The 25,040-nt window shown below is 38.6% G+C and overlaps 1 protein-coding gene across 20 annotated transcripts in view; it reads left to right on the top strand.

Moving 5' to 3' along the window:
* The window catches only part of CTBP1 (C-terminal binding protein 1), a 234,332-nt gene that overhangs the window by 206,286 nt on the left and 3,006 nt on the right, over window positions 1–25,040 (top strand). For all 20 annotated transcript variants that reach the window (XM_088163002.1, XM_088163000.1, XM_088163015.1 and 17 more), the window contains 6 exons: window positions 777–921; window positions 4,821–5,027; window positions 10,739–10,953; window positions 14,827–14,957; window positions 17,088–17,215; window positions 20,464–20,581. In XM_088163002.1, coding sequence (XP_088019128.1) covers window positions 777–921; window positions 4,821–5,027; window positions 10,739–10,953; window positions 14,827–14,957; window positions 17,088–17,215; window positions 20,464–20,581 — 944 coding nt within the window. The remainder of the gene's footprint in view (window positions 1–776; window positions 922–4,820; window positions 5,028–10,738; window positions 10,954–14,826; window positions 14,958–17,087; window positions 17,216–20,463; window positions 20,582–25,040) is intronic.

Genomic DNA, 25,040 nt, shown 5'->3' with positions numbered 1-25,040 from the left:
TATCTTTTATTTTTCCTTTTTTGGTGCTCTCACAAGTTCGGGGTTTTTTTCTGCAGCATTTTTGCTTTCGTGCAATTTCTTTTTTCTCAGAGCATTTGGATTTTCCTGGATAATGTCAAGTTTGGCATCTCAGTTAATACCAATTTATGTGACATCCATTTTTCTATCAGTGAGAGTTTATTTGTGGTGTCAGTAAACTGAGGGGCAGACACTTTTGTTCCTGTGTGAGAATTGACCGATTTCAGTCTCTGTTGTCAAAGGGGTTTGTCATCACTGAATGTTTTCTGTTCAGGTATCAGGTGGTTTAATAGGGCAGTGAATGCCTGTACCACTATTTGTGAAGAGATGCTGCTTTGTAACTCCATTCAAAGCTGAATATCAGCTGCCTAAGCATGAAATGCTCACTGTTTGTGGGAGTGCTTGCTCCCAGGTTGTGCTGCTTCTGTGTGCAGGTGCAGTCCAGTGGCACTTTACGTGGGGTCAGTATTGCAGAGATTTCCTGGGGAATGAGGAGAGTTTTCCCTCTTATTAAGAATGCAAGAACAGATCATTTAGTTCTTTTGAAGCTGATCCCTGCATGCTAGAATGGAGACTTCAGGTGAAAAAGACTTAGCAAGAGGCTGGGAGATATTTGGAGAAATAACCTTTAAAAAACCCCTGAATCTGTATTTCGTGCTTTTACTGTCATTTATACTTGAAAATATGTCTATGAGGTTAAGCTGAGATTCTGTAAAAGAAAAAAATAAAATAAGTATTTCTTCTTCTGTTTCATTTAGGTACTAAATGAAGCAGTGGGTGCACTGATGTATCACACTATAACTTTAACTCGAGAAGACCTGGAGAAATTTAAAGCACTTCGAATAATTGTCCGAATTGGCAGCGGTTTTGATAATATCGACATCAAATCTGCTGGAGATTTAGGTATGATTATTACAGACTTTATTTTGCATCTTATACTTGCCTCCATAAATCTGATAGCATCTAAGTCTTTGTATTAATGTTTTCTGTGTATTTTCTAGTGGCATCATATGTAAGTTGTATAATTTTCCCATCAGAATATAAAACTCATTATGGAGATACTAGCATTAGTTAATTAAGCAGCAATATTAACAGCTTTGTGGCAGGATGACAATCCACCTGCTCAATATAAACCCAAGGAGTAAGGCCATAATTTTTCATCTCTCTTTTTCACCCCAATTGTATATTTTAACTACTACTGCTGTAATCCAATTACAAAATATAATTCCATCACTGTGGCATACTACTTCCGTTTGAATAAAAAATGAGATCATTATCAACTGTCTGAGACTTATTTATGATGCATGAGATTTAGTACTAAGCTACTCCATAAAATAGAAATACTGATTTTATAGGAGAATCAGCTGTTGCTTTTTCAGAATAAATTCAGCTACTGAAACTGTGAGGAGATGGTGCTTGATGTTTGACTGTAAAAAAAGCAACAATCTGATCTGTACTTTTCTTACTTTAGGTTAAACTATCTCCTACCTGTAATCTAAAGGTCAGCCTGCCACTTGGAGTAAAGATTTTCTTTGTTTCTTGTCCAAGATTGTGGAGACCAAGTATGTTTCCCATTATGCTCTAGAAAGATCTTGGAAACATTTATTTCAGTGTGACAGTGCTTAGTCCTAGCAAAAGGGCCACTGATGTAGTGAGGAGCTGGAGTGTGGTCAGTTTATTAGCTAATGATAAAAAAAAACCTCACGTGTTGTAATGGTGGCAGAGCCTTAACCACTCCTTGTTGAGTTTAAAAAGAGCAGGTCAGGGCTGAAAGTGTGCAAGGCTGTGTTTTGCCTGCTTTAACTGGTGCCACAGTCAGACACGTGTTGTGAGCCTCAGAAAACCTGTATGTGTGTGGAGAGATTGTCCTGGGGTAAAGTCCTAGATCAAAAGCCAAAATGTAGGTGCAGATCAAAGGCTCAGACCAGTCAGGATCTCAGTTCATGGGGAAAATCCCTGATAAGAAGAATATCTTCGAAGGTTTGCTGGCAGTCTCTTCTACAGGTCTTTATGCTGGATTGTAACCCAGGTTTATAAACCTAAGTGCAGCCACATAATTCTTCAAGATAGAGTACACAGCAGATTTGGGAAATTTTTGTTCATGTGAAATGTTAAATGGTCACATTCCTCATCATTCATTTCCTGTGATGAGACCGAGTTATGAAGTTAGGGTCCAGCCTGTTTGTGTATCCCTTAATTTACAAAATATTGTTGTGCACTCTGTCAAAAGCCAGTAAATGGTGGAAAGATTACAGTAAAATCTCTGATTTAAACATTGTTTGGGTGAAATGGCTGGAGTGAAATATTACTGAGACAGCCTTCCATATGTTGAAGTAGTGTAAGTAATACAAATCTTAAGGATGTGATGTAAGATTGATCTGCTCTTTATAAAAGGCTTTGATTTACTTTTAAAATGTAGATTTAGACCAGATTTAGACATTCATTCCTGAACTTCTGTAGTAACTTCTTGAGTTATTTTTCATAGAACCGGCACATGAGGTTGTTGCCAGCTTTTCCTATTAAGCATTATTTTATATTAGCACTTCTAATCTTCTTAAAAAGCATGAAAATAAGTGTTTCTTGGATAAAACATGCTTATTCTCCACTTTATTAATAGTTGACTAGAGAATTCATAGAAGTTGAGGTGTAGCTGGATGCAGGTGAAGAGGGAGCCCAGGTAATGCCTGTTGACTCCTGTATTTTTCAGCATTGGACCTGTGCACAAAATCACTGAAAGCAGTGGGAAAAGGAAGGGAGCATTGATCAGTGGATATGAGATGAGCATGTGCTGTCTTTTCCCATATGAAATGTCTTCATTTCCTTGCATCTCTCTTGCTGCTTTTTGTGGTTTGCTATGTCTCTGCCTTTCAAAAATGAGCTGCTTTTAAAGTTGAAGAAAAATAGGGAAAAATAAATGCCTGCCATTCAGGAGAGAAATTATCTGACTTTTGTTCCCTCAGTTTCCTAAGGAAACCTATTAGGGAAGAAGGTATATTATTCCTCTTCTCAAATACATAATATAATTCTTTAAGCTCCTTTTAAAGCGTAATTTTGTTGATGGCAGCTATTAGGAAATACATTTATTAAATTTACGTTGCCATCTAAAACCTGCATTGTCACTCCATGAAAAAGACTTCTTTTGTATAAACAAATGCAGGTGTTTAATGTGAGATACTAAGAGGGATGTTATTTTTCAGTCTTTCACCTCTCCCTCCCAGTTGAGCTTTTTCCCCCATTTTTAAAAATGGTGAATTTCCTGCTACCATTGATGTTAGCAGGATGCCAAGATTAATATTCCAGCAAATGATGCTGGGATATCTTCTTGTAAGTCTTTAAGGGCAGTGACTCAGCAGACAGGCTTATCTCTACAGCAGAGGAAAGAAAAATAGTTCTATAAGTTCCTTGTGCTGGTTTTTAGTGATGCAGAGAAAGCTGTAAAAAAGTACTGGGCTGCAGAGTAAAGGCATTTGAATGTAAAACATAGATAAATATAGTATGAGCTTACTATTTGTCATGTTACTATTGATGCTGTTTTTGAAGATAATGTTTATTCTTCTTCTTTGCTTCCTAAGATACTCTGGCATTAGCTGAGGACTTACTGAATATTTAGTTATGTAAAACCCACACAGTGAAAACATTTTTCGGGTGTTTTTAGGATACAAAACACTTTTTTTTTTTTCTTCTCCACCATGAAATTATGCTGTGTGCTGTTTGTTGTCTCAGTCAGCAGAACTGAGACACAAACATTTGTGGGAGCTGGTGATTAGAGAGAGAACATGCAGTACATGGAAAGACTGAAGAGAGACAAGTCAAAAAGGACAAAAAGTTTTGCGACTTTTCATTTTGCTTAACTGCTGTGTATTGAATACTGGAAGGTAAAAAGCTGAATGGGATAACTGGCATGCAATTACAATCACTTGTTGCTTCATCTGTTTTTTGAAGTAAAATAGGCTTATTGTGAGTCTTGAGTCAATAATCCACCTTCCACAGTTTTCTGTGGAAGTCTGTAACACTTTAAGCTACTTAATGTTAGACTAGTTTCAGCTGTTAGGAACGTGGACTTACTTGAAATTACCTTTGCATGCCATGCAGAAGCAGATTTTACATTTCCCTATTGATGATGAAATGGGCTCCCTTTAATGTGGGGGACGCGAGGAAAGGCCTGGGATGTTGTTTGTTGTAATTCTAAAAACTCCTGTGCAATGTGTAACTGATTGTCCTTCCCTGTATCATGATTATCTTTACATGATGGGGAATTACTAACAGTCATCCTGTGAAGGCTTTATAAGAGCTGCTGTCACTATAAATTATTTTATCCTTTTTGTAACTTGCATGGATAACTTTTGGGAGGATATGCCCCGTAGTGAAAAGCTAACTCGCACACTTAAACCTCAACTATGATCACTGACCACACTGTTGAGAGCAAGGCAGATTTCTCTTGTCTATTCAAAACACCAGGCTCAGTGGAAATGTAAAGTGCTTACCAAGGCTCATGTTCTAAACTATCAGGCATCTTCAGGGCTTTCCTTCTGTGGTTTCAGTGGCCTGTTTACTATCTGCCTTAGTTTGTGATAAATAAAAGTACGATAATTAGTAATAAAAAAAATCAGAGAACTTAGTTGGCACAGAGTTGTCAACTATTATGTCAGGTATTCTGCCTGCCATTACAGTCAGAAACTTAGTATTTGTTCAAGACATGTTGAAATACCTGTAATTTTAAACATCATGTTCCTGTCTTGCTGTTAAATGGGAAAAAGCAAACATTGTTTGGCAACTGGCATCCTCTCCCCCGCTGCTTGCAGGGATCGCCGTGTGTAACGTGCCAGCCGCCTCCGTAGAAGAAACAGCAGATTCCACCATGTGCCACATCCTGAACCTGTACAGGAGAACCACCTGGCTGCACCAGGCCCTGCGGGAAGGCACGAGGGTACAGAGCGTGGAGCAGATCCGGGAGGTGGCGTCTGGAGCTGCCCGGATCAGAGGGGAGACCTTGGGCATTATTGGATTAGGTACGTTGTCTTTGTGCATGCTTTTGTGCTCTTCGTTGTCCATTGCTTAAAACAAAAGTGAAGGTTTGAGCTATAAAAGTGGAACATTTGTTCACTCCATGTCAAGCATTCATTCCTGATGATTATATAATTCAAATGTTTTCCCTTTAGACATAACCATTTTCCTCAGAAAACTTACTTTATTGCTGATATTCTCTCAATTCTTCAAGTTTCTGTACGTCTTCCTGTTGCCGTATTGCCTGCTGTCAGGCATACTGCTTGTAAGAGGAGACATCATCACTTCTCTTTTCCAGGACAATGATCCTGCTACTTCAGACCAGTTACATGTGTATGTTTTATCCCTTATCCATTTTCATATCTGGTTTTGTTTGGACTTTCCTCCTTTTACCGTTTTTTACATAACTAGAAAGTCTTTGCTTCAGTAACATCCTGCAGAGCAGTTATTTTGTGCATTTGATTGAGCTGGATCTGAAATTGTATTTCAACTCTAATGAGAGGAAGAATATATGCAAGGAAGTTTGAAATGTTTCCAGACCTAATAAAATCACCTACTTACCTCTCTGAGTGGCCCTAAATGCTTTTCAACATCCAATAGATGGACTGGTTTGTTTGAGATGAATTAATTACTGTCTATTACTGAACTAGAGAAGAAAAACAAGCAAGTCAGTTTCTATATAAAAATTATTCAGTCATGTGCTTGTCTTACACAGATCTGATAGACTGTGAATGTAATTGCTATCCTATTCAACCACAGGAATTAATAATATGATTTTGACAACAAAGCATCATATTTAAATGACTGCTCCAGTTACATATTGCTGTCAAATAACTCAAGCCACGAACTTTTGGAAGCTAAAAATAGCCTGGTGTTACATAGTACTCATTTCAATGAACATGCAGTACACCAGAACCATCTTCACAATCAAAGAATTGCCTTTAAAATATGACTTTCAAGCAGTTAGTCCTGAAGCTGCTTTCTCAAATCTATACTAATGTAATTATGGATTTCATTTAAACACACAATGATTATTGTGCTCACAGTCACAGCATCTGTACATAAATAATAGACAGTTGCCTGCAGGGTTTCCAAAATGGAAATGCATACCTGGTTTTTGAAACTTAGCTTTGGCTCGCATGCAGTATCTGCGTTTGCTGGAGATTCCTGTACTGTTGTCATTCAATTTGGTGTTTATACTGAACAAATTCAGGCTTGAGATAAGAAAGAAAAAGTCTTTAATCGTTGACTTTCTTAAGTGAGTTTCACTGGTTTTGTTCTCCATGACTGAAAAGTACAGAGGAACAAATGTGTATAAAGCTTTACAAAATGCTACATTTTAGTTTTAAAAAGCAAGTCTTTTGTGTGCGTGTTACACTAAAAAGGCTAGTAAAATACGATTTTTAAGGGCACACATCTGTTGCAGTTATTGACCAGTCATTATCTCTAGCCTCTTGTTTTTCCTATATATTTTCTACCATAGAATATTCACAATTTCAAAGAATATTAAATTGTAAAGTCACTTTTGAAAACTTCCACTCTTCCTTCTTGTACTTGCATGTGAATAGGCACAACAGTTTGATTCTGGCCTATTCTAACAAACTCCTATGAATCTATATGTTAATGAACAGTAAAAATGTAGACTTAGATTACCAGAATTTCTGTGTGAGCATTTTTGGCACTTAGGCTGTGATGTGCACCCTTTTCTAGTACAGATCACTGCAAGAGGCTGCCTGTCTTGAGTTTCAGACTCAAATATGTATTTACAACCAAAGCTGTTGTCCTTAGGTTGTGTTTCTTTACTAGTAGCCTCTCCCCACATCTGGAGTTTTGCCTCAGTTTCTTATTTAGACATGTCAGTGTCAGAAGTGATTATCCACCCAGATGCTATGAAGTGAATGCATTACACATAAAATAAACAGTTCTCATCATCTGTTGCCAAGCCCTTTGCTCTGTTTCTGTGTAGCCCTGTCTCAGTTTCTGTCCTTTGTTGTTAACGTGTGTCTGAGATCATCTCCTCTCAACCACAGCTATGTTTCTCTATTCTTGTCTTAAAACTTGTGGTCTCTTCGGCAGTGGGTTGCTTAAATTTATCACTGCTGCTGCAACAGCTAACTGCAGACCTTCTTAACATCTGCTCCTGGGCTTTTCTCTTTGCCAAAGAGAAACACCCTAGCTCTTGCCTAGCTCTGTGCTAGGGAATGGCTGTGTCTCCAAAGTTTCAGCTACTCACTTCCTTATCCACTGATCTAGCCAAGTTTCGTGACTCACTTGCCTTCTTTCCATCACCCACTCTCTTTCCCTCCTCTCATGCATATTCCTGCTTTGACACTTGGTCTGTCCTGCTTAATCCTATTACTCTGTGTTCCTCCTTTAAAGTTAACCCCATCTCTCATCCTCTGCTTGTATTGAGCTTGAGGATAAGCAGAGACTCAATGGCATAATGCCTCCTTCATGTGCCCCTTGGATCCCATCCGTCATTGTTGTGTTGTTTGGTTAGCCCCTGAGCTCCTTAGGGCACAGCCCGTGCCTGTTTCTGTCTCTGTGAAGTATCTGATTCTTTGAGCCTTACATAAATAATAATATCACATCATTTAACAGCTGTCTTTGTCACTTGTAATCTTTATTACTATCCAGTGTCCTCTATTTTAAGTGATGCATCACAAGTGTGGATAATAAGCCCCCTGCATTTTTTAAAAAAAACCCCAGAAAACTACGTTTTCTCCTTATATTTAGAAATGTAGGGTTTTGTAGGGTTTTTTTTAAGGAGGAATATTTATGAGCAACAGCATGTAAGTACTTGGATGAATAGACATCTGGCCCTGGTTCTGCTCTAATGATAATTTTACAGCAGTGAAGTCACACTCCCTTTCCCTTCCTTCTCAGCGAGAAATGCTATGACTAATGACTAATGCATTTCCTCACCCAAGAAAGGTGAAATTCTTCTAAATAAATTTGTTTCCACATCACAGTGAATGTCATAACTCAGTTTGTCTTTACTCACCTCTATTCTCTTAACAGTCCCACTGCCCTACTTAGATGCTTGGCCAAATTACTAACCTGTATTATAAGACAGTAAGGCTTAAGAGTTGGGTGGTATTACTCTGCAATAAATGATCTACCCTTAGTAGTCCTACTGACTCTCTTAATGTGCTCAGCAGGAAATGTAACAAAACAGCACTTTCTACATTTCAGAGTTCTCCAGGAAGGAGGAAAAATTACCCATATTCTCCAATGCTGTTGCACAGGCAGGGAAGAGCTGCTAAATGAAAGTACTTTTTCTTCCATGGAAGTCTTCAGGCCAGTCGTAATCATCATTTCCATGGTATCAGGGTCATTTTATAAAACTTTGCAATACCAGCATGGGATGAGTGTGCATTGCCCAAGGGCTGAGCAGGGTCCTTGACCTGCAGCTGCTGTACTGTCACACTCAGGTCACTGGCAGGGTCAAGGTCAGACACACCCAGACATTGGGACACTTGGGCTGGGGAGCTGGGAGTGAATGGATGAGGCTGTAACAGGAGGCTTGGGTGTTGTGAGTCTCTTCTGAAATGATGAATGGACCTTGCTGGAACTTTGATTGCTTTGAAAATATGCTTTTGTTGCTTTCTGCTTTCTTTGCAATTGTATGCAATGGTGATATTCTGCATTCTTATCACACTACTGATCGAGAAATTAAAGATTTTGAGTTTAAGATTTTCCCCTCCCTGGAAGCAGCCATGAATATTCACATAACAATTTGATATGCTCCTTAACATAGAGTTGTCCCAAAGGTGGGACACTTTGTGTGCTGTATTGTCCTCAGTGTGTTGACATAGGTTTTGAACCACCCCTCATGGAGAGTCTTATGTAATAGAAGCTTTTCAGGAAAGGAAAGGAAAGAGATCATAATTTTGTGGTTGTTCTTTATGTCAGATGGTAATTTAAAAAATATTGGCAAATTTTTTGTGTTCAGCTGTGTACTCGTTCAGTGACTAAGACTAAATACAAATTGTGAATTGCTGGAGAGTTTTATCCCATAAAATATTTGTAATAGGATAATTCTGGTTAGCAATAGGGATGTGATTCCTAAGTGTTTTCTGAAGGAAGCTTTTGTGCCCATTGAAGATTTTGGTTTATTAGCCTGGGTGGGTGAATGAAGAGTGTAGCTTTAACTGGAGAGGCTGTTGTAAGAGATTTTGCTGTTGAGGATCCCCTCAGGTATTAGTGTTGTATAGAGTGTAAAAAAAGAACAGATGACAGAGTGTTGCATGTGAAAATGAATGGTGCTGGAGTAACAGTTATATGCTTTGTTAAAAAAAAGTGTTTACAGTTGTGTGACTGATTCCTTGAGCTGTGAACATGCCAAAAGTTGGAAACAATGCAGTGTTTGTGTTGAAAATTTTCTAATTCAAATTTATAAAAACAGCTTGGAAAGCAAATAACATGCATGCAAGTGTTGAAATGAAAAATTTTGAAGAGTATTCTAACCTGGTGTCCCCAAAGAAAAGCAGGCAGTCCCTGTCAGATTGATATACTGTTTAATATTCCAAGCACATCTGTCACTAAGCACTGCAGAATTGCTGTGTTCACATTAAGTGATCAGCAAAAACCTTTCTTCCTGTGGCTTCTGAATTTTATTCAAAGAGAAACTGAAAAGCAGAGGGAAATCCCTTCAAGCGCAATTGGAAAGAGAAGGGATTTCCCTGGGTTGATCTGATGCTTTTTTGAACAAACTTAGACATTACAAAGAAAAGCTTGCTGACTTTTATTTCTTTTTAATTAGGCATTGTTATTATGGTGTGTCAAGTGATGCTTTTGAAACATCTTTATCCAACATTTGTAGTACTCTAATGTGAATATCTGGTCTGTAAACTTCTGACTTGAAAAGTGTGTTCGTTCTCACTCTTCAAAATGCCTGTAACTCATTAGATGTACTCAGGGGTTTTTCCCTCTGTGTTTTACTGGTAGTGTGTCAAAGGGAAGTACACGCCTCCTGGTACATGTGGTATGGAGTTGTGCCCATACAGCACTTCTGGGCACAGCTCTGAAACATGAAAGTAAGGAAAATGGAATAAAAAAAGCAAAGTTCAGTGTGAATTCCAGGTGGGACTGCGCTCTTCTTAATTAGGTGCCATATGATGTACTGTGTTTATTTATCATTCAGGTAGCTGGATAAAACTTATTTGAAAGCCTTAGATGACAGGATTCTTGTAAGCATTTTAATGCTGGAAGGATGTTAGTAAAAATGGAAGAAAATACCAGAAAGGAGATTCCATGTATGGAAAATGGTTGCACTTCAGATTAAACAAATTATCTGTCATTGCATCCATTTTTGAGGATTAATTTTATAGCTTTTTATTAAAGCCAGCTGGTTTGACATGAGTAAGGATAAGCCCTTGGCAGGATGTGGTGTTTTGCCATAAACAGGCCCAGCAGGCAAGCCTTGCGTTACACAGATTATTGCAGATTACGTGACATCTTCTGGCATTTCACATATCTGGTGACAAAAGGTGCAAAGCTCCTGCTTTGTTTCAAGGCAGTGTGAAGCAGTCCAGATGCACCATTTCTGATCTCAGTGATGATTCCGATGGGATGGGAGGTGCCTCTGTTTTGTCCCTTGCAGTTGCTGTACAAAGCGTTACAGTTTGATACAAGCATTCCCATTAGGGAGGAGGAGGCCACCTTACACCAGCTGCTTCACATCTGCTCTCATGGTGTGTTTGTCTTGTTCTAGGGCGTGTTGGGCAAGCAGTAGCACTACGTGCCAAAGCCTTTGGCTTCAGTGTGATTTTCTATGACCCATACCTCTCGGATGGCATGGAGCGTGCTCTGGGACTGCAGAGGGTGAGCACTTTGCAGGACCTGCTGTTCCACAGTGACTGTGTTACCCTGCACTGCAACCTGAATGAACACAATCATCATCTTATTAATGACTTCACCATAAAGCAGGTAATAATCTCTGTGGGTGCCCTCCATACCAGTGCTTGTTGCCAACTCTGTATAGTATTTATTTCTGTAAATTGGCAGATTCTCTTTGATAGAAATCTTTCTCTTTTGCTGCTCTAAGTTCAAACAGGTCTGTAATTGATTAGGAACTAGCTGGTTGCTTATGTATTGTTGCTTTTACTGTCTTTTTGGCTCAGTAACATTGCATTTGTGGAAATAATTTGCTCTTCTTAATATCACTCAGATTTAATGAAGTGGCACTGATGTAAAAGCAGTTTTTCTGTGTCTTGTAGTAGCTTCTTCCTTTTCCGTGTGTATTTTCAGGTAGCAATTCTGCCTTTCACTGTTGTCCCTCCGTTTGAGTTCCTTCGATGCAATTTAAAGATTATGACTAAATGGCTCCCCCCTGTGCTCAGTCCCCATGCTCGCAGAGCACTTGAAGGATGGAGCTCATTTACGGCATTGTATTATTGGGAAAAAATAACGTTTCTAGGAATTAGTACTAACTTCTCCCCTAAAGTTGTAGGCAATACGAAAATAATAAAATCATTTCAAAATCTGTGTGTAGAAACTGCTCCATTATTGGCAAATTTGATAATAGAAGCCAGACACTTAATGGAAAAGTTTGACTCCAACTTTAGTGTAGGTAACAGCCAGAAGTAAAATGTTGAGACATAAGAATGGAGGCAATGTACAGGAAAGAAACCCTAAGATAGAATAGTTGATTTGGCTGTTCTTTATATATATGTATATATAGTAGGTCTATATATTGGTGACAATGACAGCAGCACTCCTTTGCTGTAAATCATTGCTCGTCTTCTGAGAAATAGTTTGTACCAATACTCTTGGACTTTAGAACTGAAGAACTTACTGAACATGTTCCACAGTCATGTAGGATCATGGCAGAAAACTGACAATATAGCTCACTTCTTGATTTGAGAGTTCAGGGATTCTGAAAATCCATCACAACATAAAATCAGGATTTGGGATTTAAAACTCTAAAAAAAATTAAGAAGCTTAAAATGAAACCTAAGAGATCAGAGCTCTGTCACCCTGCCTTGAATATTGTCTTTTGTTGTATGGCTGGGTACATTCAGTGGTTATTACATGGTGAGATGTCTTTTCAAGCAGACACTTAGACCCAAAAAGCATCACACTGAATTCTGTGGGACCACGGAGCATTGGTCACTTTATTATACAGCAGTTGTGAAACTGGGGCCAGTTTACCACGGGAAGTTTTTGAGTGGAGGCAGAGAAATGTGTGAAGCTTTGGAGAAGGCACAGTGCATTAATCAGAGAAACAAACAAAGATAAACATGTTAAAACTGAGTAATACCATCTGAGATTAAATGCCCGTAATAAACTCTGCACTGGAAAGTATCTTGTAAGCATTTATTTTCCTATTTGTTATCCTTCATGATCAAAGCAAGAATTAATTAAAGTGTTAGATGATAATTCTTGCTTTGGGTAGGAGTTTGAGTGAAGCAGTTTGGATAGTAAAGTGGATGTGAAACCCGTGAAATTGTAACCCCTCTGACTGTTTAGTTTGTGTAGAGCATATTCTGATTTAGGCTGACAGATGTTGGAGTTGGCCTAGAATTTCTAGAGAGCATTGTGTGCCATTTTTGTCCCATATTGCATGCTCATGTAACAACCAGTTTTTAAACAACGTACAGAGAAGTAGGGTGAATCTCATTTCAGTCAAGTCTCACCCTGAATTTTCTTGAGTCTGAAGTGACATAAACTTAAAATTTCTTTGAAAATTTGGTGTCTGTCTTCTCTTAAGTAACTTTTCTAGTGAATTAATCATTATTCTGTATAACCATCCTGCTTGTCCTTGTATTCCCAGAGTAGCTCAGAGAAGTGTTTCAATGAACTTGTGCTATTCAGGTGCTCTTAAGAGACTGAGGTCATCTTTAGTTACACAGATCTGAGGAAAAAACTGCAGTTTAAACACAATACTTTTATAAAGCAGCTCTGCAGGTTTAGTGTAGGTGAATTTAACAGACGTCAGCAGTTCCAGCTGTGAAGCTCTTTCAAGCTTCCACCCATTGTTAAGGATCATCTCCAGCTGCATCCACCCTGGCAGTTTATCATGAGTCACATAATTCATTCCCTCTAGATTGCATTTATGCAGACCTGTTCTGTTTGATTTGAACATGTCTTAGTGCTAGTTCTGGAGTTTTGTAAATAGTCCTAAAATGAAAACTCAAGCAAGGTTGCTGGACAGATTAGACAGAAGATTTTAGCAGGGTTAACTTTAAGTAAAATTTTCACATCCTTTAGAGGGCCTGTAAATACACCAAGTTGTACTTAAACCTCAAATTACCAATTTGCACAGAGATGGGAAGAGATGAGCTTCCAGGAGACTTTATGGTGTGTCTGCACAGCTGTGAGTGGCTCCTGGGTGAGCCCAGTGTGCTGGTTTTGGTAGAGTACCTGCAAATGACCCAAGAACTGGAGATGCAGTGATCGTTCCCATAAGGAATCTCTTCCTGTTACCAGACCAGCTTAAGATCCTGTCCCAGTTTCTTTGCTATTCTGATTCCCAGGTTAATTACATAAAGCTGAGAGAAGCATCCTTTAGTTCTGCTCCTGTGAGTGGAGTTTGGTTTTGCTGTATAAGCCAATGGATGGTTCTCCTGTAGGCCCAGGAGTCGGCAAATGGAGAGAGACTGGGCCACATTAAACCTAGAGTTGGCCAGTAAAATATGGTGGGTTTTTTCTTTATAACACACTGCAAGCATGTGCACATTAATATTCCCTATGTTCTCATTAAAAAAAAAAAACAAAACAGAACTGACTAACTCAAACCTTGTTGATGAATTTGGCATTTTGAATCAGTATTTGAGCATAAGGATCCATTTACCTAAGGTTTAGTTTGATGTGTAGGTTTCATGAAGTTGAGTTGGTATCAAAATGTTGGGGTTTGCTTATTTTTATGATGAGAGATGGAGTCAGTACAAAATGAGATTTTCATTATTAATTTTCACCATAGTTCCTGCTCCTCATGTGCTTTCCTTCACACACAGAGGTGTTTGAGACATCTGTCAAAGATGAAATACCAGGGTGGCTGAAAGCAGGATGTTGTAATTTATGTTTATTTCAGTACCATTTCTCTTATTTAAACCACCACTTTATTTTCAAGTTGTGGATATATTACAGTGTACGTTCTTGTAGTTCTCCCCACACTGATTGTAATGTCATCTACAATGCTAATCTGCACAATGCACAGCACAGCTTCTCTCCTGGGCACACAGCATTCTCAACCAAATTCATTTTCATGCCTTTTAATTGAATAATAGAAGAATTCTTTAGACCTTTATTTGAAAAGTCTCACAGGAGAGGAGGAAGCTGAAGTAACAAAAATAAATAATGCATACATCTACTTGTGTTTTGGCAACTAAAGGGAAAAGTGTTTGAAAATCCAAAAGCATTGATTTTTCTGAAAAATTCATGTAGACTTTTGTGTGAAAGTTGAAAGCCACAAAATACGAATTTGTTTAAGAATGTGCTGTAGTTTCTGTCTCATGTAATTTCACAGTGAAATAAAAAGGCATAAAATGATCTGTCACTTTCATATGCACAGTTGTATCTTTTGATCATGTTACTGCACAATATCTGAAACAACGCTTCTATTAAAAGACACTACTTACAAGAAACAAAAGGTTATTAAGTGCTGTGAAATAGCATTTTATGTTAGAAGCATCACATTTGGTGGTACTTTCCAGTGGAAAGGGAAGACAACTGTTACAGTTTTAAACCAGCTGAATAGCCTTTGATGTAATGGATGCTTCTTTTGAGTAAAAAATAATGCCACAACGATTTTATTTCATTTATTTTTATTTCATCATTCTTGTTTTTAACTTTCCCTAGATGAGACAAGGGGCTTTCCTGGTCAACACAGCTCGAGGTGGGTTAGTAGACGAAAAAGCACTTGCACAGGCCCTGAAGGAAGGAAGGATACGAGGGGCAGCCTTAGATGTACATGAGTCAGAACCATTCAGGTGCTTTTCCTTTTCTTTTCTTTTTATTTTGTTCACTTTCTTATTTTTAAGTCTTAGTGCATGATACAATCAACAGCAACAAGTAAATTGAGTTTTCCGTTCATTTGGTAGCTAAATACTCCTTAGCAAAGCAACATGAATCTGTGCAGCACTGGACTAATGCAAATGTAGATGGAGCTTGTGTATGTGGTTAGAAGTGAAAAAAGTGACATCCAAGGTTTAATTTCCTTAAAAAGAAAAAAAAAACAAAAAAACAAAGAGTGGGTTTATTTAGTAGAAATAGCAGAAACCTGAGTTCAAATCCTGGGCATGGCTTTGGCCATGGCTTTGAGGGGAGTGCACCTTTGCCACTGATGCAGCTCTGGAGGCAGCTGATTTTTGAACAGTTTTTTTCAAAGGCAAAGAGTTGAGATATGGTGTGAGAAGTAACTGCTTTTATGACACCTTTCTAAAGGAAAAGACATTTGTCCATATTGCCTCTGCAGGAAAACCATAAATGTGTAAGAAGTTGCAAAAAAAAAGTTCAGGAAGCCTGTCAGAGTGAATGTTTTGTTTTGTTTTACCCTTTATAAGGGGAGTAGTAACTCTACTATCAGTAGCAGGGCTGGTAGCACAAACCTGAGTTTTTGAACAACTGACAAGTCCAGTGTTTCAGGCAGAAATGTACCACTCCCCTAAGTGTCATTGGCATTGAGATATCAGCACTCCTAATCAAAATGTGCCTATTTCATATGTCCTTGAGGCTTGGGAACAGACTGCTGTAGCTTAGTCCTTGCATGTGACAAGCCTTTTTCAGGCTGGGCAGGGAAAAACGTTATTTTTAACTGGAACAATCCACATAAGTTTTTGAAGAAGAACAAATTCAGGGCATTTGCAAAGACTGGAGAGAGGACAGTGTCTCTCATTCCAGCTTGAGGGAGAAATAGAAACTTTGAAATAATAGAATAATACCCTTTTAGTCAGAATTTTTATATCTACTGAGGCATGATGCCACATTGCAAATACTTAATTTTATTTATGCATACCCTAGATTAATTTACTGCTAAACATAGTCATTGCAATGCAGTAGTGCTATGCAAAGCCAGAGTGTGGCAGCTCAGGGGACTTGCAGCTACATACATTCTTCCCAGTCCCTATCTGGGGTCTGCCCAAGCAGCCCATTGCACCTCTAGGAAGCCCCATTTCCTGCATGGAGTTGCCGTGTGCAGGGATTCAGTTGCAGGATTCCAGCCACAGTTTCCTTTGGCTTCAGTGCTGCATGTCCATCTGATTGCAGCATGCAACTCTTTATTCAAGAGTTTTGCCAGATATTTTAATGTTTATTGAGCTACAGATGAAATCTGTTATTTCATTAATTATGAGCTACTCTGAAAGCACACTTTTATCTTAAAATATTTGCTCTCCTGTTACAGTTGACTTAAGATTATTAAAACTGGAAATAAATAGGAGGAACAAGTTTCCATTATTTTAATTTTCTCTACTTTGTATCTGTGATAACAATTTTACACAGATTCATTGCTTTCCCTGAAAAAACAATCTGTAAAGTAAATTTCCTTCTTTCTGGGGAGTTTCTATAAAGGAATAGGAAAGAAAAAATAGTTAAAAATATGAGAAAAATACCCTGAATTATCCAAAAGGCATTGAGTCTGCTGATGGACACACATCTGATTTGAAAAAATTGTTAAGATTTTTTTTCTTTAAATGATTAGATGTCATAGTGACAGAGCTTTGTTGGTTAATGCAAAAAAAGTAAAATTATGATGAACTGGACAAATGGAATGGCATCCTAAATTAATTTGGGTTTTCCTTTATGCATTTCTGCCCCAGAACTGGAGTGGCAGTGGCTGTAGTTACAATAAGTGCATTGGACAGAAGCTAATGTTGCTGCTATACTTAAGTTCCACCCTTTGAATCTATAAAAAGTGATTGTTGCTTATTTATACCTTGCATAGTACGTTAAATTAACAGACAGAATTATAAACAAACTCAGTAAAAAACAGAAATGCAATTATTTTGTGTTGTAGAAATGAATCTGTGTGTGTACAAATCCATCTGGATTCCCCACCTTGCTTTCCCCTTGCCCCCCCAGTATTTTTTTGTCATTTGGTCTTGTTTTAAATTTCCATTTAGCTTTAGTCAGGGCCCCTTGAAGGATGCACCAAACCTGATCTGTACCCCACATGCAGCCTGGTATAGTGAACAAGCCTCGATTGAGATGCGGGAGGAAGCAGCGCGAGAGATCCGAAGGGCGATCACAGGTACTGACTCACCTTGTTATTATTATTATTATTATTATTATTAGCTCCTTCACTCTGTAGTTATTTTTAAGAAACCTATTTCTTCAGTCTTGAAAGATGTCGAAAAGAAGCAGCCTTGGGTTTTGTTTCTAATATTTGGAACACAGAAGTCAGCAAATGCTTACTAAGTCTGTTCTCAGAATTGGAACAAGTCATCTTGGAGGTTCTTTGCAATTACAAAGGGAAGGCTGGCATTGTAAAATAAGTACTTTTTTCATGTAAAGGAAATGTATTTATATGTGAAAAATCATCTGCTTTTTTCTTTGTTGCATATAACTATTACCCATTTGATGGGTTTTACTGCCAGTCCTCCTGGTATTGCTGGTATCTTTCTTAGCTTTTCATAGATGCTCCTTTGTACTTGTTATAAGCAGTTCTCTACGTAAAGTTTTCAGTATTTTCTTGGGAGGTTATTCTATTTTAGATGTTCCCTTCTTTAAAGCCTTGCTAAAGAAGTCTGGCATTTTAAAGGGCAGAGTGTCTTTGTTATATAACTGCCATGTAATTGTAAACTGCTCACATAAGAGAAAACAGCTACGTCTCGAACATGCACTGCTAATAAATAAAATGAGGGGACTGAGCCATTTGGCATGGGTTTGAATCCCTTGTAGCCTAAAATAAAAGGAAGGATTTTCATACTGGAAAATGATTCATTAAGCACTAATGTTTTCTCTTTAGTTGGACTTTGCTGTGTCCCCCTTGGCGATATTGTCTGAATGCTCTGCAGACACGCAGGGCCATCTGTGTCACCTTGAGAGTATTTCAGTGTCAACACATTGCTCTGTTACACAAAAAGCACTGGCAGTAGCCTTCCCTCTGGCTTGTGCCTACAGAGGCCTGGCAATTTAGTTTCATTTATAGCCTGTGCAGAAAGAAGATTCTCTTCTGGATGCTAATTAAAGGCACCTCTTAAACTCCTGATCTGAATTGTCCTTTACTGGACAATTTCACTCTGTTTTAGAGGTGACCTGAAGAGCCTGACCATCCATCTCTTTGCTGGCTTTGGTCCTTGTGGCTGTCCTCCAGAGCTCCAGTGGTACATTTGCTTGTTAGGGTGTTCAATAACTGTTGCCTGCTCCCAGACAGCTCTGGGAGAGATAGCACAAACCAGCATCCCATACCTGTGTGGGGGAGGATTGATATGCAAATCAGCATTAATAGGCAATGGTCTGAAAACTAAAGAGCCAGCTACCCAGAGCTAGTTTTATGTTAAATTTGTGCAGTAGCCCAAGCATATGTGCCCAGGAAGGCAGACTTACAGTTCCTTCAAGTGTGTGATGGTGCTCTCAGCTATCTGGATCATTGATTTGTATCGAAGCTGTCAGCACTTCAGTGTTTGCATATGGTTTTTAGTAAGATCAAACTGAGACCAGCGTTAGGGAGGTGAGAATGACATTGAATTGCAGTGAAACAAATGTAGGAAAGATACAGGAAATGTGGGATAAAGCTGGATATATGAAAACCATAGGGGAGCACAAAGAAAAGAGGGTGTAGAGAGGGAGAATAATTGGAAAAAGGTGTCAAATGTAGGAATGAAGGCTATGACTACCATCTGACAATAAAAATGTGCAATGTTTCTGCTGTTGCTTAAAAGTCAGTGATGTTGTGATGTGTAAAGTAGAAATAATCAGCAGAGATTAAATACCCTGAAATGTATTTTTAAACTTGAAAGCATTCCAAGTATGAAATAAAGAGGACCACTGGAATGGAAATAAGAGGAAGGCAAGCATGGCAACTGAAAAGATCATTAGAAGTTTAAAATTAAAAAATAAATGCTGGGTTTTGAGGGGAGACTAGTAGAACAAGCCCACTGCCTTAGCAAAATGAAGAACGGGGGGGACAAAGAGGAAGACAGGATTGAGAAGGATAAACATCAGAAGAGGAAAGATTCTGTTTAAATTTGTGGACAGTTCTGGCAGAAGTTCAGATGGATGTATATTTCAGCTACATTTTGAAGATGATTTCTACATGGCTGGAATTCACCTATAATGAGCCATGTACCTCACTAGTTCAGTCCTGAGCAAAATCCCTTTCAGCTTGTGCACAGGAGACGTGACAGGTTCAGGGACATCAGCTGAAGTCATGGAGTTACACCTGTTAGATGGTATCCATTGCATGAGAAGCAGTTCTGTGAAAAGGCTTTTTTATAGCCCCATTGTGGCCCTGCTGATGGATAGAAAGAGCAAAGATAGTGAAGTCCTTAATCAAATTTCCAGTAGGAAGCTGGAGACAAAAGGCTGAATTCTTTAATGGTGGAATATGGTCAGTTTTTGAAAGGGTTCCTGTAGTACCATTTCTAGCAGTGGCAGGAGTGGACTCAAAATTACCTCCTTCTGGTCCTCTCTGTGCAAATGCACTGTAAGATTGAACTTCAGTGAAGACACATTAAAACAGATGTCAGAAGAAACACATGCTCCAATTGATCTCTCTCCTGTCAAAATAGGTGGAAATATTCCTATTGCTATGAAGAAAATCTATGTTGGATCTGCTCATGTCATTTGTTGTAGGGCTGGAGATAGTTCTGCAAAAGACAGTCACAGGCTTGTCCAGTATGTGCTGAATCAGGTTGACAGATTTTCCAGTCTTAAAACTTCAGTTGTACTTCAGAGGTTAAGGAAAAGTTTTGAAGAAGTGAAGAAAGGAAATTCTGGTGTATTTTCCTTTTATGTAGGAATGAAAGGCATGGCTGAGGATTAATACATTGCAGTAAATAAAAGTGAAGAGCAATTTAGATAAGGGAAAGATCAGGAGGACAGGCAATAAGTGTTGGGTTATATTCAGGTTTATAGCACAATTCCATTCAGAATTCTCTATTTTTCATGAAGTGTTTTTAGTTGCTGTGACAGGTAGAAGGAAAAGGAGGAAAGTGATGTTAAGGACCAAAAGCAGGAGGCTGCATTACTGATTTGATTGATTGTTATGCTCTATATCCAAATTACAGCTTCTTGGGAAAAAGAATCTTACTGATTCTGGTTTCTTTGAGACCCTGTATACAAGAGATAAAGAGAGACAGGGAAGTCAAAATTAACCAAAGCATTTTAGTCATTATAACCTCAGTCCCAGGCAAAAGGCTACAGCAAGGATCAGAAACAAGCTCTTAGTGCCATTTTGTGTATTGATTTAAATACATAAATATTTACAAGTATTTTTAGCATATAAAGCACACAATTTTTATACATTTTTATTTTCTCTTCCTCTCTTCGTCTTAGGTCGTATTCCAGACAGTCTGAAAAACTGTGTTAACAAAGATCACTTGACTGCAGCTACACATTGGGCCAGCATGGACCCTGGAGTTGTTCATCCAGAGCTTAATGGTGCTGCATACAGGTAAGTGTGCAGAAGAGGTAGAAGAAATACCTCCATAATTCAGTGTAGGTATTCAAGAATAGATAAAAGACCTTCCTATTAATGACTGAAGTGCTTTTGCATTACCCACCAGCTATATTGTTTTTGTAATCGTTGTGTTCAGAAGGATAATCTTGTTTTGCTAGGTGATGACAGTCATGCTGTGTCTAACTATGAATCTTCTTGCAATCTTTTTTTGTTGGGTTAATATGTGAGCAATATACATTTGTTTGTATATTCAAGTAAAACAATTCTGGTCATCTCCAGTGTTGCAGTGGAAGCTTTATGTTCCTTTGCTGAAGGTAATGATGCAGCTGTAGGTTACAAAAGACTTTCAGTAATAAACTTATGTTGTTTTGTGGCCTCCAGACAGAAGAGAGAACAAGTAACTCAGTGTTGAAAACAGTGGAACAGCCTGTGGTGATTATGAAAATGTTTAAAATAGCTTTTTCTAAATTATATGTTTAATTTTTAAGCAGAAGCATTTGAGAGGCTCGATCTCTGTATATTCTCAGTCAACTGTGAAAGCAGGTCTTAATAATTAATAGAAAGGGGCAATTTTTTACATCTAATATGCACATTCCTTAGTTATTTTGTTTGCTCAAATCTTTCTCTGTCCCTTTATCCCTACCAGCTATTCTAGCAGCAAGTTCTTCCTAGTATCCAGCTTCAGACAATTTCTATTTATGAAAAGCACCTGCAGTTTTTGTATTTTCCATTATATGATATGATATTTACACATAAGTAGGATGAAAGTGGCAGAAAGCTTCAAATGCCTGCTTCCCTCAATGCCTTGAGGAAAGGGACAGTGCAGTCCCCTCACTATTTTGTCATATCTCATTATCCTAATCTTTCCACTGTCCTTCATGCATCTACTTTACCTTTGTTGTTCTTCAGGAGGACTACCCATACTTTTAGTACAGGGGGGATTCCTGATTCTGTGTTACTCCACACAGGAACCCAGCTTTGTCCTGCTGAGAAGTGAACCAAAGTTATCCTGTCCCAATGACTTGGAACAGTCTCATCAGAAAGGGATGGAGGGGTGTCACCACCCTCTGCCACAGTCTCCTCATCAGGAGCCATAAGTGTGCACCAGGGGAAAGGAATAACTTGCATTTGGTGATGATATCACATGAAGAAGTTTAGTTTTTGGAAGTGTGCCCATAGCCCCAAATATCTAAGAAGGGTGTTTTTATTTGCTTAAAGGAGAAGCTCAAGCACACATGTTCTCCTCTACACAGCATCTGGCTTCATGGACATCAGTTGGGAGTAGTGAGGGTATGGCTGAATGTAATTGGGGCTTAAAGGCAGGTGTTGCTGGACAGGAGGTAATAACTTCAACCCTGTCGTGGCAGTTAAGAACAGGGGTCTGTGCCCAAATAAAATACAGCTTTTTGTTCTCATTTTGGGGGTCACAAGTCCAGCAGAAGCAGGCTTTGCAGCCAGAAATTAATTTTAACTTAGGAATGTTTGGGGGAGTTAATGATTTACAAGGTAAAGACCATATGTATTCTATTTAAGCAGGATAAACACAGAACTGAGTAGCTTTTTAAGACCTTGTTTCAGTCCATTTTCTCAATAAAGAAAATATATTGTAAAACTCTGATTCAATTATTTTCAAATGCAAAATAAAACTGATTTTAGGAATTTAGAGGCAGGAGTTAATAGCTACACAATAAATGTTAAACGCTTTTTTGAGGGATGATAGAATAGTGTTTGAGTATGGGGAAAGGCAGTTACTACTCTGTGATGTGCAAAATATGCATCACTTGAAGCTCAGGTTTTATGAAGGAAGTGGTTTCAATAGCAGTGTTTGCTGATGCTTAATTCCTACCTGGATTAAGTACAGGATTTGAATTGATTGTTCAAACCAAATTTTTCCATCTTTCCTTTGCAGTCCAAGATTATGTTGAGCTAAGGGAGTTCTGGAGTCTTTCACAGACAGTATTATGTTTCAGATGTCCTAATAACTGTATCATACTCATGTAATTGCATTAGAAGATAAGACCTAGGCTAACAATTTATATATTAAAAAATGCAGATATCTCTTTTGGTGAACTAAAACTTACAAGGCTGTTTTATTTTGGATATATACTTCACTTGTATTTTGATGTAGGACAGAAATCTCAAATTATCCGATTTTATCACAAGCCAAGAACATTGAGCATTAGTCAGCAGATTGTAATCTAGATCATCTGAATATCGTCATATTCTGGGGAAAACAAAACCATTTACTGTGTGAAATGCAGGACAGCCTATCAACATTCAAGGTCATGCAAACAGGACCTATCCCATGAGTAAAGATCAACAATACTGCTGAGAAGGAATTATCTGTAGTGGTCTTGGTAAAGTAGAATAACATACCCTGATCTTGTGTTATCACTGTGTATTTGTTACTGAGCTGCCTGTGAAATAACCCCCTGCCATTTCCTGTGTCACAGAGCAGGCAGGCCATAGGCACAGAAAAATTCAACACCCAGTAACAGTGACTGTACCATTTATAGACATTTCCACACATCTTCCTGCCTCCTAACAGCTAGAGAATAAGGCTGGATAAAGGCTCTGAGCAACCTGGTCCAGTGGAAGGTGTTCCTGCCCATGGCAGGGAGTTGGAACAAGATGATCTTTAAGGTCCCTTCCAACCCAAACTATTCCATGATTCTGTGAATACCTAACTTGGATGAGAATAGTAGCTGGATATTGGTAATTCAGGAGGTATTTCATGTTGAGGTACTTCACTGGTGATTTTCAGACTCAGTGCATGATAACAGAGTGCACTTAAAAATTCAACCTCTTCTAGGACAGACTCAGTTTCTTGAACAGAGCTTAACATAGTGAGTTCAAGGTGCTTCTGCAGTTTAAAAGAAGATGAGAGCACAAGAGAAACTAAAAGTTGCCCATCTGCTGTAATTAAGAGGGCAACTCTGCTTTTCCTCCTAAATTAAGACTATGTGGAGAAAGGGATGGAAGAGTATGAATTAACAGAAGAGGTATAACTGATTGCTCACTTCTGCTTTCACAAAAATTTAGTTCAGTGGACATTTGACCTGGAAAACATTTCAACTTACTGCTGCCAGAGGAGAAACATAGAAGGGAACTTTATGAAGTGCTGGAGAGGATGTTTTTGCTGGTTAAGAATAGAAAAAAAAATAGACTAGAAAAGCAATAAATAGCAGCAAAAGGGAAAGTTATATAGAATACATATGCTCATGGGTAGACTTGTGTGTGTCCTTTCAGAGACAGGATTTGACCAACACTGATGATTAAATTAAAAAGGGACAAAAATTATAAAAAGAGGATTGCAAAGAAAGGTTAGGAGTTGTCAAGTAAATTGCAGTTTCTGTGGAACACTATGGTATCTGTATATTGACTGCTGCCATTGTGAAGTTTTAGGAGAAGAAAAGCAATTTTAAGGCCTCTGGATGTTAGTAAAAGTCTGTAGGAAACTCGTACCTGAGGTGAGGTGCTGGCAGGTGAAATCCTGGTGGTTGTGACTTGGTGTGCAAGGGACTGTCTATATACAGAAGGGATATTTGGAGTCAGAGTAGAATTACAGCCGTGCAGGTTGAAATGTGCTCATAAGGTAACTCTTGGTGCTCCTGGTTCAGCACTGTCCACCTTCACAAGGGGAGGCTCAGGCTTTTCTTCCTGAGGAAAACAATTGCAGAAGTTTCTCTCTCCTTGACTTTTTTTCCCACTCTGGTGTGTTGATACTCAGAGAATATGCTGTTAGAAAGTAGAGATGTGTGTTGAGAACAGCTGCAGTGTTGGACTTTTAAATGGAAATTTGTGTCATGTTGTGTGTCTTGCAAAGCACCTAGAATAACAGAAAAGCTGTTTCAAAATTAAATTTAGGTAAAACAATACTGTGTGACAGTTTTCATAGGAGTTGAAGCAAATTTGATTAATAAGATTCAAATAGAGTTACTGAAACAAGCAACTAATTCCATTAGCAACTGCAAATTAATTCCAAGGAACCTCCATGGAGAGGGAATTAGCATAGGAAGCCCTGTAAATATGTGTACAATTGGGAACAAAGTTATCTGGCCTACAGGTGGTGTGATCAGTCACAGCCTCATTACCCATCCCAGGTTACAGTCAGTGTTATGGTGTGCAGCAGTCTTTCCCAGGATGACCAGACCAGTGTGTGGGGTCCCTGTGCCATGTCAGTCCTGCTGAGTCCCTCTGGCACCGTGTTTCCAAAAGCAGTTCCCATGATGTTTCTGTGGTGGAAGCAAAAAAACCAAGTCAGTGTGCTTGCATCCAGCTTTTTCCTCCTGAGTCTCGCCTAAGTTCTGCTCTAATTTTCTACCAGTTTGAGGGAACTTGGGATGAGCAACACAAATACATGTTATCATGGAAAGGATGCAGAAATGGGGTGAAATTCCCTGATGCATTGAGCTCTGATGAGGAGAAAATCAACAGCAGAATAATGTAATAC

This window comes from Sturnus vulgaris, chromosome 4, assembly GCF_052056855.1.
Source record: "Sturnus vulgaris isolate bStuVul1 chromosome 4, bStuVul1.hap1, whole genome shotgun sequence".
In the NCBI taxonomy this organism is placed as follows: Eukaryota; Metazoa; Chordata; class Aves; order Passeriformes; family Sturnidae; genus Sturnus; species Sturnus vulgaris.
This window is presented reverse-complemented; position numbering and strand designations above follow the sequence as displayed.